Source organism: Desmodus rotundus, chromosome 7, assembly GCF_022682495.2.
Source record: "Desmodus rotundus isolate HL8 chromosome 7, HLdesRot8A.1, whole genome shotgun sequence".
NCBI lineage: Eukaryota > Metazoa > Chordata > Mammalia > Chiroptera > Phyllostomidae > Desmodus > Desmodus rotundus.
The window spans coordinates 121,000,357-121,017,094 of record NC_071393.1 but is presented as its reverse complement, the minus strand read 5'-3'; the positions used below and the strand labels follow the sequence as shown (position 1 = coordinate 121,017,094).

The window sequence follows — 16,738 nt, the reverse complement described above, 5'->3', positions numbered from 1 at the left end:
TTATTAGGCTTTGATCTTTTCAGGTGACACTAAAACACTTTTAATATTCTTTCTGTGGAAAATAATTTTTTCACCAAACTTCTTATGCAAGAGAAGTTGGAAGGCATCTTGGATTTTGTCTCTTTTAGCCTTCTAATGATTCTTGAATTTCCTTTCATGGAGCATACCCTCTGTATGGTTCATTGGTATCACAGACACAGAATCCATAAGCCATGCTATCTTTCTTCTTTTAAGAATTCTTTTCTTTTTTTCTTTTAAGATTTTATTTATTTGTTTTTTAGAGAGAGGGGAAGGGAAGGAGAAAGAGAGGGAGAGAAACATCAATGTGTGGTTGTCCCTCACGTGACCCAAGCTGGGGACCTGGCCCGCAACCCAGGCATGTGCCCTGACTGGGAATTAAACCAGTGACCCTTTGGTTCGGAGGCCTTCACTCAATCCACTGAGCTACACCAGCCAGGGCCCATGCTACCTTTCTTGTATTGGGAAATACTGAGAGTAATAGCTAACTGGATTAAAGAATATTCCATTTTGATAATATATTTCAGGATCCTACTATTACATATTAGTAAAAGAAAAGTTGACAGTTTAGCAATATACTCTACATGGTAGAAGTAACGTGTTGACAGTTAGCTTGCAAGTTAAGGCCTTCGGATTCCTTGGAAGGGTGCAGTTTTTATGAGATGATGTGTAAATGTAAATTAATCTGAACTTCTTATAATCTCATTTATAAACAGACACTTTGTCATGTCTTCTTAGTCTTTTTACTTTATTAAGAAAATATTATTTAAGGCAATTAATTATTAAATGCTTGTAGTGTACTTTCTACACTTTCACCTCCCCATTTCAACCCTCATTCTCCGAAATTCTCTCATGTATACTAACTTATATTTTCTTATTGTTTGAGTGTTTTTGAATATTGTATTTTTCAGGATGTGTTCCTGGGTCGATCATTTTGCTTGTAGCTTTCTTGTTCCTAGCTTCATTGAAGCTAGTCCTTGTACAATTTTTTGTCCCCCTCCCCCACAGTTTTGTTCTGATTGTTTGCTCTCTAGGTTCTTGAAGAGTCATTACTTGTCCTCTCTGATAAGACCTGTGACTCCTTTCTTTATTTTACCTACCCTTAAGCATATGTATAGGTGTTCTTGTAAAGCACCTCAAATTCTATTTGAAAATAATTGAGTTTACTTCATAAATACTCTTATTGCTCCTGTGAGTTGCATTTAAGTATGACATATATATTATGTCCTTACTGTATGACTAGATCTCAAAGTGTTGTTTAATCACATTTATTTGTTATGTGTACTTTGTTCTCACCAATATTAGCATTGTAAATTATAATAAATAAGGCTAGCTAAGTCTGCATTAGTCCCTTTGTGTAGTGCCATATGAAGATACACATTTAATGTCGTTAATGCTGTGATGATGATGAAAAATGTGCTCTCCTTGACTGAACAGCTGTCTGACAACAGGCTGAGGTTTTCTGAGTGCAGAACTTGTTTAATTTCTACTTCATGCTTTTCTTAGAATAGAATGTTTCTATCTACATTTTCAGTGAATTTATCCTGGAGCATCTGTTTGTAAAGCCTTCTTCCATCATTATCAATTAATATTTATTGGGCAACTACTGAGTGCATAGTAATGTTGTGCAAACAAAGACCACTCTGCTACAGATAGACTTATTCATTGACTTGATACCGTTTTATTTTGATTAGAAAACAGTAAAAAAAACCCAAACAAACCCAAAACAAATCCACAGGCATAAAATAACATCCTCTAACTCTGAACAATGAAAGATGTTGTATATTTATAGGGCATTCTGCTCAAATATCTATAAAAACTTGAGAAGTTCTAAATTAAATTTCCATAATTATCTATCATCTTCTGTTTGTCAACAATTCTGACTCAGTGGTTCTGCATTTAGAAAGTCAAATAAAGTATCATTTTGCTCTGGGATTTCTAATAAAACTGATAGTGTCTTTTTTGAGTGGAAACTACTCAGATAAAAACAGACCCTCCACTAAGAGCATTGGCTTTTTGATTTTGAAGGAAATCCTGGAAAGTGCACTTGTTGGGCTCACATTTAACTTTACTTGCAAGATTTTATTAAGTAAAAGATTGCATAAAAATAAACTCCGTTCCAGTAAAAGCAATGGCATTTTAGGGAATAATACTCATTACCATTGTTGCTTTTGAATTAAATCAGTCAAAGACTTGTATGTCTTTTCAGCATACCAACTTTATAGGCAATAATTAAGGTTTTGTTTTGCCGACTGGCAAATTTACTGACATTTGAAGAATGAAATTCTGACACTAATCAATAGGGGTTTTACTTCTGAGTTATTTTTATAGTCATGGTAGTGGGTTTGCTGATTCATCCATGGTCTCTGGCCTAGTCTTCCATGTGGCCTTTGGCTAAGGTTTTAGAATAAAGCCTATTACCATGAAACAGAATAAAGGGTATTGGCTCTCATGGTAATTGAACCCATGACCTTGGTTGGCTTCATTGGCACAGGGTGCCTTACCCAGTCAGCCTCCATAAATATAGATGTAGTGAAACCAGTCACTTTGCTTGTTATTCATTGGGGAAAATAGGTCAACAATGAGTGCCCACGTATCCTACCATGATAATTCCTATAAGAGCTCTTTGAATTCTTGAAGTAATAAACACCTTATCATAAGAACGCTCCCACACACAAATAGACATCTAGGCCATTCCCAAAGAGAAGCTTTGAGTTTTATGTTTCAAACCTCAGGTACCTTTAAAGAACATTATTAAGGATTACAATTACCATAAAAAATAATGCCATTGTCCTTAACAACTGATAAATCTTACTTAACTACCCCTTCTTGATAATTACTCTAGCCTTTGAAAAACAGGAATGGTTGTTTCTTGTGACAACTCACTGTGCTTACCCCTTCCACCTGGAAAATACACACGGTTCAGCTGGCAGCAGCTTTTTAGAATTTCTCTCCTATTTTGGTGTCCTGAAAATCTGTATGGTGTCTTAATAGTGCTGATCACTATTGGATCCTCTTAGGGCCACTGTCATGTAATTCTAGTTTCACATATTAAAGTTGGGTTTTTTTTAGTTGTAGATATTGGTATGCAATTTGTGTTCCCTGATTACGGCTGAAAAAGAAATTTCTTTGAACAACTTAAGCAAAATCCATCTAGCCATTTTTGAATTAGATATTGGTTCAGGGATTTAGAATACGAATGCATTGTTTTCTGCCTTGAAAAGAAACTTGTTTTGTTTTGGTTTGGTTTTTGTTGGCACTGATAGTCCCCAACTGGATGAACTTAAAGGCTAAACTTTTCCATGACTTTAGCTAGTTCTCATGTGGGAGGAATCTCTAATGCGATTTAGGAAAAAACAAAATTAAGAAATTTAGAACTTGACAGAAATAAAATCTATGTTCATTTAAATGAACAGTATAGGTTATAAGAAATAAAATCCTGCTGTATTATGTGTATACATTCCTTTTCAAAATAACTATTCTATTGATGTTTGATGGTTTTAGAGCTGTGATTTAGGTTACCAAGAGAGAATTTTGGAAATGGACACCAGATTTCCATCTTTTAAAAAAATTCCAGTTAAGTCAGGTTCTCATTATAGTGTTTTATACATACTAAGTAATTAATAACATTTTATCTGAATTTAAAATATAACAAATATCCTTAAATATATTTAAAATGTTCAATATACATAAATACAAATAACTAATACCTTCTGTTTATGGCTGGTGTGGTCTAATTTGGATCAAAATATTATATCTTGACAAATATTTTTGCTGACTTTTATTCTGTACCTACATGAAGAATTTAATTATAAAAATATAGTCAAATGAGCAATGAAGTCATAAGGAGACATAGGGGCACCTTAAAGGCATATTACTAAGTGATAGAAGGCAATCTGAAGAGACCACGTGCTGTATGATTCTCACTGTATGTCATTCTGGAAAACTATGGAGGCAATAAAAAGATCAATGATTGCCAGGAGTTGGGGTAGGAAGGAGAGGAATGGATAGGGAGAGAGCACAGAGGATTTTTAGGCAGTGAAGATTCATTAGAGTATGATAAAAATGATGGATACATGCCATTATATGTTTGTACAAAGCCATAGAATGTACTGTGGGCTTTGAGCGGTGATGATGTGTCATTGTAGGTTCGTTATTTGTAGCAAATGTGCTAGTCTTTTGGAGGACGTTGATAATGGGGGAGGCTATGCAGGTATGGGGGCAGGGTGTATATGGGAACTCCCCTGGGAACTTAAAACTGCTACAAAAAAAGTCTTTAAAAAAGTATATGTACAGTAAGAACAACTATTTTTCCAGTTACCAGTGACATGGCTTCTTCATTCTTTATAGTTAGTGGAAAAACAAATCTGACTTGAAAGTTAGTACCTTTAAGTATATAATGTTACTGACCTATTGGGTATGAACCCACCTTGGTTTACCAGGGAAGCAGCTCCATGTCCCTACCATTGTGACCGAAGGCATGCCACTGCGGCTCTGCTGAGTGATTCGGGTGAGACGGGACAGTTCGTGTTTTTTTTTCTTTGAAGAGAGTTAAGATGTGACCTTTATTTCATTCCAAGTCCATCATTCTTACCCAGGCTTGCTGGTCCATTTAATGTATCGCCTGTTTGCTCTACATTTTTGAGTGTTACTTTTTTAGAGCCTCCTGATAAACAAGCATATTGTCAAAGTTGTGGGAGCTTTTATGGTCAGATGAGATGTCTACAAACATTTTCCTTTTCTCTTTTCCCCTCTTCTAAAAGGAGAGTCTGCACTAAAAAAAAGGTAACTGTGAGAATTCAGAATTATCTTCCTGTAAAGAACTATAGTAGTACAATACTCAGTGTTAGTCTTTTTAATGGAAATAGGCACACTTGAGGAAAAGAAGAAAAATTGTTGTTATTAAAGATTTAGCCCTGACTGGTGCGGCTTAGTGGGATGGGCATCGCTCCACAGTCTGGAAGATCACTGGTTGGATTCCCGGCCGGGGCACATGCCTGGGTTGCGGGCCAGGTCCCTGGTTGAGGGCGTGTGAGGTGCAACCAATCCATGTTTATCTTGCACATCTCCCTCTCCTTCTCCCTCCCTACCCCTCTCTGTAAAGATAAGGAAATGAAGAAGTAAATAAATAAATCAATCTTTTTTAAAAAAGATTTTATTTATTTATTTATTTTAATTTTAATTTTTTATTGTTATTCAATTACAGTTGTGTGCCTTTTCTCCCCATCCCTCCACCTCACCCCAGCTGAACTCCCCTCCCTCCCCTCCCTCCACCCTCCCCCTTGGTTTTGTCCATGTGTCCTTTATAGTAGTTCCTGTAATCTCCTCTCCTCATTGTCCCCTCCCCACTCCCCCCTAACCATTGTTACATTGTTCTTAACTTCAATGTCTCTGGTTATATTTTGTTTGCTTTTTTCTTCTATTCATTATGTTCCAGTTAAAGGTGAGATCATATGGTATTTGTCCCTCACCGTCTGGCTTATTTCACTTAGCATAATGCTCTCCAGTTCCATCCATGCTGTTGCAAAGGATATAAGCTCCTTCTTGGTGGGTGTGCAGACTGGTGAGGCCACTGTGGAAAACAGTATGGAATTTCCTCGGAAAACTAAAAATGGAACTGCCCTTTGACCCAGCAATTCCGCTGCTGGGATTATACCCTAAGAACCCTGAAACACCAATCCAAAAGAACCTGTGCACCCCAATGTTCATAGCAGCACAATTTACAATAGCCAAGTACTGGAAGCAACCTAAGTGCCCATCAGCAAACGAGTGGATCCAAAAATTATGGTATATTTACACAATGGAATTCTATGCAGCAGAGAGAAAGAAGGAGCTTATAAATCAATCTTTAAAAAAAAGATTTAACTCTGCCCTAGTTAACTGGACCCTCTGATAAGGCTCAGTGTTGTTGCTATGATCTTAAGCGTGTAAAAGACAGTCTGAATTCTCAAGTAGGGCACATGATAACTTTATAGTTAAACTGCTTTTATGAAAAAAAAAAAAACCCAAAAACAAGCCTTAAAGGGCAAAATAACTGTAATAGAAATTCATTGGCATGTGTGTTTTCCGTTTTTGTGACGGCTTTTACTGGGTCAGTTTTAATATAATTCTGAGTTGCTTGATCTAAGTCAAATGGAAAAGAAATCTGTTGCAGGCTTATACATTTTAAAAAGGTCGTAAATGAGTTGAAGTTTACTATGAAGGTTTAAAGAAATGCCTTCTAATTTTGATTCAGTTAGTTTTTTAAATGTTTCTCATTGAGTATTATCTGGGTTTTCAGAAATTTAAAGTACATTAATATATATTTACTAAGTCTGCAGAGTTTGATTTTCTTTCATCTTTCATTTTAAACTGGATAATGTGGAAAGTGTGTTCAATATTCTAGGCGAGAATATCACTTGTGTGTTTACTTGTTTACTGACTCATGGTGTAGAAGAAGCAGAAATAATGTTCAAGCTTAATGACATTTCTAGATGATATGGTGGAAATGCAGTAATTTGCTTTGGGTGGATCCTCAATATATCACTTTTGCTCCTCCACTGAAAATGATATAATTTAAGTTCTCATTGACTGAATTTTCCAAGACTTACATATCCTCAGAAGGAAAGGAGTAATAAAAACGAAGAGCATTAAACAACATTTTAGGCACCAAGTAGAGCTACAATAGAAAAATATATTATTTTGGATAAGCATTATTATAAATAACTGATCAGATGTTGAAGGTGGATAGTGAGGAGAAAAGGAAATTTTATTGCAAATTCCTAGGTATCCAAGAGAATAGAGGTTCTCTTATTCAGCAAGCTCACATATGGAAATTTGGATTTTTAAAAAAATTGCTGACTTTTAGAAGAATCATGTTTTTATAGGGTATAATTTCATGTACTAGAAATAGAAAAGACAATTTGATTAATTAAAATTCAACCTATTGATTTTTATTCTTTTAATACCAAGTATTAATATCTATACTTATTATAAGAAATGAAGATTAAATATCTGTTAGTATGAGAATGAGATAATTATTTCCCTTATTGCCCTTTAAGGAAAATGGAACTTGGTAACTGCCAGGTTCTTTCTGTACAGGGTGGGGCAAGGGGGAGTGTTGCGCATGGTTATGAGTGTAAGTATTCAAAATTGAGAACTGGAAGGGACAGATTGCTGTGCATTATTTGGACAGGGAGATTTAGAAGCATGTGGGGAAGGTCCAGAAGCTGCAAAAAAATCAACTAATGAGGCTGGGCAGGATGTAGGCAAACAGGGAAGAAGGGTAATTCCTGGTTGGGGGAGTTGCCTAGGCGAATTCATAGAACACCCAATATTTGACGGAGGTTTCATGAGTGTGTACAACTGTATAGTCTTATGTAAATCCTAGACCACTCAATGTTTTTGGTGTAAGCAGGTTATCTTGGGGTGAATACAAAGAGGTTCAATATTGTGCTTAGTGGTGAGCACTGGCATGTGAGTTAACTTACTAGGAATCTAGGTTACATTAGACTGTAAGGTTTGATAGGGGGACAAAGATGTGGGCCAGAAAGAACTAATAGTGTTATAGCTGGTCTGGCTTAGAGCTAAAAATGGTGAGTGAAACTTTAATGATACTTGCATAGCCTCAAAATAATCTAGTAAAATATTTGTTAGTTACTACAGTGGTTTTAACATATCGCCACACATTCTTTGAAAACCTCTCTCTGGGAGGTGGAGCTTAATTTTTCCCTTTGAGTATGGGCTGGGCTTATTGACTCTCTTTTAAACCAATAGTGTATGGAAAGGAAAGAATACGAACTTTATGGTAAAGAAATTTGCAGACACCACCTTATCTTCATGGAGTGAGCAAGGTTGTCATCCCCAGTCCTGGGTCATGCTGATGTCGTGTGCCCTGCAGTGTGATACATTGAGAAGGTCTCCGATCTCTGCCGTGTCCCCCCATTCCAAGTCTATGAACCCTGTGTAATCATGAGAAGACATCAGACAAACCCAAACTGAGGGACATTCTATCAAATACCTGACCTGAAGGTACCTGCAGTATCTCTTCAAAAATGCTGAGATCATAAAAACAAAGAAAGACTGAGAAACTTCCACAATTTGGAATCTGCTCCATAGTACCCTGAACTGGATTTTGGTACAAAAAAGAACATTTGATAGTTGAGTAAAAACTGTAGATGAATGGTTTTGTAACAGTGTTAATGTCTTAGTTTTCATAAACATACCGTGGACATAAGATGTCAATTTTTGGAAACAGTAGATGAAGGATATATAGTAACTTTAAGCTCTTTTTACAACTGTTCTGTCAACATGAATTATTTCAAAAATAAGCAAATTAAAATAAACCCATTCACAAAATTTCTTTTCTAAAGAAAAGACTAAAATGATGACTTGTAAAAGCAGTGAAAGGTTATTAACTCTTTGACTTAAACCCCTAAATACTTATTTTTCAATGTCACTACACCATGATAATTGTTTTTCCAGAAAGTCATCTTGGTGCTTGAGCAAATATGGCAATAATAAAGATGGAAAAAATCTGGAAAACTTACGTGTATGTGATGAATAGAATTGGCCAATTACAAAGTAAATTGTTATTCAGAGGATATAAAGGAATGTTTATCCATTCAATAACATATCCTTACCACTTTAAATGTGCCTGGTACTGTGTTAGAAGTAAAATGTGATCATGACAGTCGAGGTTTTGGCCCTCTGAAGCTTATACCGTAGTGACTCCAAAGCTTTTGTGTTGCTCTTTGGCAATGGAGGCCTCTGGATAAGCCAGGATTATTTTGAATGTCTATCAAAGTAAGTAAAATTACGCATATAAATGAGTTAAACATTTTTAATGCATTTAGTCAAAATAATGTATGCAAACACTTGGAAAATGTTAATATAACATTCTAGTTTTTCTTATGTAAAGTGTTATAGGATTTTAAAAATGTGAGCTTTGGAAATCATAAAAAAGGGAAGAAATGGATAAATTCCAGTTAGTAAAATGGAAAAATTTCTTCACTGGAGAATTTTCCAGTTAAGCCAAAATTGAATAGATTATGCATATAGAATTAAATATTATTACAAATTTTACCCTATAATAAAGAACAAAAACAAATATCAAAATGGCATCTTAACTACCTGAAAGTATTATGATTATAATACTTTATCAGTGTTAACAATTCAGTAGTCATTATAGTTGTCTTTTATTGTGCCTTTTAATGATTTACAAGTATCAGGTTACTTTGTCTTCCTCTCCATCCGGTAAGCCTGATATTACGATTTCCCCGTGGAGAGGCAGACAGCCCGAATCTGCGTCCTGTCTCTGTCACTGACTAGGTGAGTGACCTAGTAGGATGGGGAAGTTACTCCAGTATTGGTACCCCAATTGCCTCCTTAATGAAATGGGCTTAGTAATAACTCACAGAATTATCACAAAGATTAAATGTTATATTCAATATATATAATGTATTTCTTTAATGTATTGAAGGAGAAGCAGAATGCCTGGATATGGTAAACACTATAAAAGTTTTATTATATTACTATACTCAAACCAAAATTATTTTTCATGCTGGTGATGTCTTTTTTTTCAATTGCTTTTTATTAGTGGAAGTAGGAGCCATAGCAGAGGGAGCTGTAAATTCATGGACAGGGGGCCATGGTTATTTTATATACATGGATATTAGTAGCCCCTAGCACAGTGCCTGGCACGTTATAAATGCACATAGAAGTTTTTTGCTGGATAAGTTAATGAAATTGAGTATGATTGAATATACTTACATCAAAACAGTTTTTAACATGTTCTGTTGTTTACCTAAAAATCGCTTTTCTGTTGATTGAATACCATAGATCCTGCTGGAAAAGACTTGTAGCAATTTGGCTTTTCTCAATTTGGATGGCTTCTACACACACACCTTCTAAATCTAAATGCTAGAACTGTCAAAAAATCTTTTGAACAAATGGAATGTCTTTTAGATGTCATGAAAGATTGCTCTAAGTGTACGTTTTTCCTTAAGTTTAATTTTAACATAGAAACAAACCCAAGCAAACACTTTTGTGGTTAACTTTTGAACTTTGTATTTTTAAAGTTTTTTTCCATTTTATTAATGAGAGAAAAATATAGAAAATAATATTCTCCCCCATGTGATATATGTTTTGAAGAGCCAGTTATATGTTGTGATAAAATGTCATATATGTAATAATGATGCAATAAGCATGTTTCTACTTTGATGAGATTTTTTTCAGAATTTGGAAAACTAATGAGCCAGTTTTTAGTATTATGTCTAAATAGTTGAGCAGATAATATAACTTTTAAATACTATTATTTCAACAGCCAGTAAGTTTTGCTTGTTTCCAAGAAAACTGTTAGCTGTCTGCACTTTCTAATTATATTTCAAAATACCCAAAGATGGGAAAAAAGGTGAAACTAAGGGGAACTAAGTGGAAATTGATTAGGAAGATCAGGAAGTTGCTTCCATTTGATTCCAACTGAAATGTTCTTAGGGTTTCAGTAAGTGAGCAGGTTGTAATTCCTTTATATATTTTGTACAACTCGTATTCATCTTCTTCAGCCTTTTCTTAGTAGGTCTGAGTGGTGTCTTTTAGTTTTAAATGTATTTTGGTATAATACATATTTTCCCATCTCTTTCATCCTAGGCATTGAAGAAACAAGAAGCTAAAGCACGTGAAGATGAGGGAGTAGTGAAAAATAAGCTAAGACAAACTGAAACTGAGAAGAGTCGAGTAAGATTTGAAAGTTATCTTTCAAAGAGCAATGCTGTTTGGGGCCAGTGATATTTGTTGAGTGCTTTGAGGCCATTTGTTAGAAGAGAGTGCAGCCTTTATGTATTGATGTGGAGTCACTGGGTTTGAAGCTTCTGCCATTTTGCTGCTTGCTCTTAGAAACATGTACAGGTTATTTGCTACCTTTTCATCTGGCCACTCTCCTTTTGTAGAGGTGAGTGAACCTTTACTGTTCCTTACAGGGGAGCACCTGGAGAGCTTGCCTTTGCTGCGGGGTTAGGAAAGACCTGTTCCTTAAAGGCTGGGCATTTTGGATATATTTGTTTTCATGATAGAAGATAGTCATAGTTAGCAGCCTAGAGGAAAAATCCTTTGTTATCATTAGATACCCAAGGACTTTTGACATATGAGGTCTGTGCAGAAGGTATCCAGTCAAGTAATGGGACATGGGTACATAGGACAGTGACGCCTCAGTCCCCTTCAAAGTAGGCACCTTGCCATCAGCTGCCCTGTTGTATTTTCCTGAATCTTATCAACGGTCTGAAATATCTTCCCTTTGAAAGGTGATTTTAGTTTTGGGAAAAGCCAGAAGTTTCAGGGTGCCAAATCTGAGCTGTAGGGGGACTGAGTCAAAAATGGGTGAATTCATCAACTGGATGAAATATACTTTGAGTCATTGGGTCTTTGAAGTTTTTATTCTAATTCAGTTCATATGATACTGCAGGTACTAATTTAAAGACAAAATTGCTTTAGAATTTAGATTAAAATGACTTAGAACTGGAAGGAATCTCAGAGGTCGTTTAGTTTAAAAATCCTTATTTTAGAGGTAACAGAAAGGAAGCCTAAGGAAAAGAGATTTAAACAAGGTCATAGCTGAGCTGAAGCTGACTGGAATGCAGCCCACTTGAAGTCTGGTCTGGTTCACTTTGTGTTATACAGTCAACAATATTTCAATGGAAGCATTAATATGTGTGCATAGCAAGATATTTATCCTTTTATATTATCTTCTGAAAACTTTTCAATTTTTCTCCTCTTCAACTCTGCTCATACAATTTAGTTAACTTGTGTCTCATTGGACATTTTTCTTCATCCTTTGTTGAAACTCCAGCTTGCCCAGGAATTGGAGCTATCTCGGAGGTTACTGAATCAGTCAGAAGGCAGCAGAGAAACACTTTTGCATCAAGTAAGTCCATGCAAGCTCTGATAAGCTGCTTTTAAATTAAGTCAGGACTGAGTCTTCTTCTCTATGAAATGTCTTTGTGAAAGGAAAAACCTAGGTCTAGAATAATTTTTTCGTAACTAGTGTATATCAGCATACAAAAGTAAAAGATTAAATCCTTTCAGGAAGATTTAGAGAAAGCTAGTAAAAACACCAGCCCCAGTTTCCACGGTGACCATGTATCTTGCTGATGCGGCTCCAGTTTAGGACTTATCTCTCTTAGCATAACCAGTGTAAAAGTGAGACTGGGTGTGTAAGATAAAGTTTTCCCAGGGGCTTAATTTTCTTCAAGGAGGCACTGGAGAGGGAAGGAGGAAGTACAATAAATTACAACGCACTTTTGCACGTTCAGGTTACTTGGAATGCGTCATTGTCTTATATTCATATTTTCGAGATGCTGCCTGTCCCTTTTTAACCAAAGCTAAGGCTTTCTTCAAGCATAATATTTTGCAGCCCATTGGCCCACAGTGGGAGTTTGGTGCTTCTGATATTTGGTGCTTCTGCAAGTTGAAATAGCCATCTTACATACATTGCATAGGGGCTTGTGGCTTTCTAACTGCCTCTCTGCCTGTATTTAATATAAAATGCATTTGTGCCTTCCTCTGGTTTGAGATGTGGGTTGCATAACTCACTATATAATATGTTATGTAGGCTAAAATGTCAGAAATCATATAGATGTTTGGAAGGAGTATTACATTTTGACAGTTAGTGCTGAAAATATACCACATCACCTGTTTTACAAAACCTTTGAAAATATTCCTTGACTTTGTTCTGCAGCCAGTGGTCTATTGGAATTAATGTCGGCAGAGTTCAGACTTTCTTTTTTGGTGGTTTATATTTGTATTTCATTTTATTCTGATTTTTTTGGAACTCTGATTTGTATTTTATTTATAATTTCATCTTTTGAAGTAAGAGATTTCTGTGTTTAGGTTGTCATTCTGACTTAGCTGAGTCTTTTTGCCATTGCTAACTTTTTTAACGGTCAGTGGGGATATACCTGGTATGTGCTAGGCATTTCCTAGTCTCTAGAAATACAGAGATGAATAAAATAGTTCTTGACTTCAAGAAGTTTATAGTGTATTCAATAGTGTTTATTGCTTATTTATATGGAGCAGTACTTTGACATCAAAATATGCTAACTCATGATTATTTTTTTTTCAGTTTAGCAATCAGTAGGCCATGTTCACGTGAAAGAAACTAAGTGAAAAATATGAAAATATATAGTACTTAATTGGAGGTGGCTTCAGTTGATAGTAGTAGAGTGAACTGAGGTCCAAATAAAGGATTTTTTTTAATGTGATGAACTTCTGTGTCATAGTAGACACAGAGAAGGGGAAAAAACATTCATTCTTTGTGGAAGGAATGGGAGGAATAAAGAAATGGAGCAAGAGATTATTCCACTGGGTTTGGCATGTCAAAGAGATTAATTTGGCTTCAACTTGTGCTTGTAGTAAATATTTTCCCTAGGACAATAATTTGTAATAATTTGAGAGTTCAATTATTCTTTTTTTAACTTTTAAACCTAACAAAAGTTTGATTTTGACACTCTGTATTTAGGTAGAAGAACTCCGTACACAACTTATGAAAGCAGAAGGTGATCGAAAGGGTTTACAACATCAAGCATCTCAGATTTCCCAGCAGCAGTCAAACCACCAGGATGAACAAGGAAATGACTGGAGGTTTAGGAGAGGTACCACTCTGATTTGTAACTATGTAGGGATTTTGATCTTTCTTAAATACTTCCATTTTCAGAATCGCATTCCTTATGTTATGCTTTTGTCGTCGTATCTATTTCTTGATTTACCACAAGGTTTCCCAACAAGTTAATAATGTAGCATCCACTTTTTAACAACACGCTTTATTTTTTAGTTTTGTGTTTATAGCAATACTGAGCAGAACGTACAGAGATTTCCCATATACCCTCTGCTCCCCTCATGCCTGGCCTCCTCCATTATCAACATCCCCTGAAGAGTGATATGTTTGTTATAACTGATGCATCTACATGGATGCGTCATATCATCCAAAGTCCATAGTCTGCATTAGGGTTCACTCTTGGTCTTGTGCATTCTATGGGATTGGACAAATATATAATGACATCTATTTACCATTACAGTATCAAAGAATAGTTTCAGTACCCTGAAAATTCTTTGTATTCAGCTTATTTATCTCTTTCTCCCCTTTAATACCTGACAACCACTGATGTTTCTAATATCTCCATAGTTCTGCCTTTTCAGAATCTCATATAGTTGGAATCCTATGGTATATAATCTTTCAGATTGGCTTCTTTCACTTTATAATATACCTTTAAGTTTCCTTTATGTATTTTCATGACTGGTAGCTCTCTCTCTCTGTTTCTCTCTCTGTCTTTTGTAAACATTGTCTGAATATACCACAGTTTATCTGTTTACCTACTGAAGGCATCTTGGTTGCTTCCAAGTTTGGGAAATTATGAATAAAGCAAACATCTATGTGCAGATTTTTGTGTGGATGTGTTTGTCATCTTCTTTGAATAAATACCAAAGAGTGTGATTAATGAATTGTATGGTAGGAATATGTTTAGTTTTATAAGAATCTTCCGAACTGTCTATCAAAGTGGCTGTACCATTTTTCATTCCTATCAGCAATGAGAGTTCCTGTTGTTCCACATCCTTGTCAGCATTTGCTGTTCTCGGTTTTCTGGATTGTAGTCATTCCAATAGGTTTGTAGTGGCATCTCATTGTTGGTTTAATTTGCATTTCCCTGATAACGAATGATGTGGAGCATCTTTTATCATGCTTATTTGCCATCTGTATATCTTCTTTGGTGAGGTGTCTGTTTAGGTCTTTGCCCCATTTTTTTTTTCACATGTTTGTTTTTTTATTGTTGAGTTTTAAGAGTCTTTGATATGTTTTGCATAACAATCTTTTATCAGGTATGTCTTTGCAAATAATTTCTCACAGTCCTTTCATTCTGTTGACGTCTTTTGCAGAGCTGAAAATTTTACTTTTAATGAAGTCCAGCTTATCAATTATTTTTGTTTAGCAGGTTTAATTTAATTTAATTTAATTATTTTTAATTGTTTTGTTGTTGTTCAAGTATAGTTGTCAATTATTTTTTATAGATTGTGACTTTGGTATTGCATCTAAAAAGTTGTTGCCAAACTGAAGGCCACCCAAATTTTTTATCTATCTTCTAAGTGTTTTATAATTTTGTGTTTTACATTTAGGTCTGTGATCCATTTCAAATTAATTTTTGTGGAAGGTGTAAAGTCTAAGTCTGAATTTATTTTTTTAGCATGTGGGTATCCAGTTGTTCTAGCACCGTTTGTTGAAAAACTGTCTTTTGTCCATTGTATTGCTTTTGCTGTTTGCAGTTCTCTAGATGGAGTTACTCATTGGGCATCTCTATATGCTGTTTCACGGTTGCTCAGTCAACAGAGTTAAATCCGAATTCATTCTTTTCTCGGAACCTGTTTCTATTTCCTATCTCAGTTGATGACATTATTTTTATCTAGATATCCAAGCCTAAAATACAAAGAAAATTCAAAATTATTTCTTCTTCTCTCCATGTAATTTGTATGGATACCCTGTCTATTTATAGATCTTGAAATCTCTTGAATTTTCCCTATCCTCCTTTTTATTACCCCAGTTTAGGCATGCTTCATGTCAAATAAAGTACCCTCTTAACTTGTCTGTTCTACTTCCACTGTCATCGGTCCTCTATACTGCAGCCACTGGGGCCCTTCTAAGACACAACCATTCAGTTTACCTGATTAAAACCTCTCATTGTAAGTCACTGAGTTCTAACAACATACAAGGCATTATGCTACTCATTCTTCATAGTCTCGTTTAGTTCTTGCAACTGCTCTGTGAGAAAAGTGCTATTTTTGTTTCTGTTTTAATGATGTTTTAAAAAAAGTCTGAAGAACAGATTGAGTACCTTGCCTAAGGTCATTTGTGGGAAGTAGCAGACCCAAATGGTTTTCTCCTCGAACTTGAGCTCTTAACTGCCATCCTTTACTACCCACTACTGTGTGTAGCGACTATTCTTCAAAATGGTGTGTAAGAGAAAAAATACTCTGCGTGTGGGAGGAGAGGGTTTGTAACGTTGTTTATGTGTTACACCTCATATTTTAAGTATTTTAATTTTGTTAATGTTTCACTATATATGTAGGTATGTGTATATACCTATATATTTACATATAGCTGTGCGAATATTTTATATGTATCTATATTATAAAATATAGAAAAATATTATATGTCTCTATACCAAATATGTATTATACTTCATAATGTATATGTATATGTATTTATATATGTATCCATATGTATTATCTCCATATTTTGAATAGTATATATTCATACTAATGTTATTATATATGCATATATACTAACATGCATATTATGAAACATATCTACATATAAATAGATATACACTATGGAGATATATATGATATGTGCACACACATACACACATATATATATATTTATAAAATAAAACATTTATAAAATGCATACATATATTTATAAAATGATTAAATACATTTACACTTAAACAAATATGCACATTTGTAGGTTGTAGACCTAGTAGGAGTGGGCAAAGTGCGACTCATGGGCCAAACCCAGACTTTTGTAAATAAACTTTATTGGAATACTGCTACTTCCGTTCATTTATGCGCTGTGTACTTTGCAGTACTATGGCAGAGTTGAGTAGTTGTGACAGTGGTCTGTGGTTAACATATTTACTCTCTGACCCATTACAGAAAATGTTTGCTAATTCCTGGTCTATAGGATAATTTTTAAGCTCCC

General features: G+C 35.1%; 1 protein-coding gene across 8 annotated transcripts in view; it reads left to right on the top strand.

The window, feature by feature from the left end:
• CEP128 (centrosomal protein 128) overlaps positions 1-16,738 on the top strand; it is a 353,654-nt gene that overhangs the window by 71,291 nt on the left and 265,625 nt on the right. For all 8 annotated transcript variants that reach the window (XM_045201901.2, XM_045201906.2, XM_045201904.2 and 5 more), the window contains 3 exons: positions 10,645-10,731; positions 11,840-11,914; positions 13,508-13,640. In XM_045201901.2, coding sequence (XP_045057836.2) covers positions 10,645-10,731; positions 11,840-11,914; positions 13,508-13,640 — 295 coding nt within the window. The remainder of the gene's footprint in view (positions 1-10,644; positions 10,732-11,839; positions 11,915-13,507; positions 13,641-16,738) is intronic.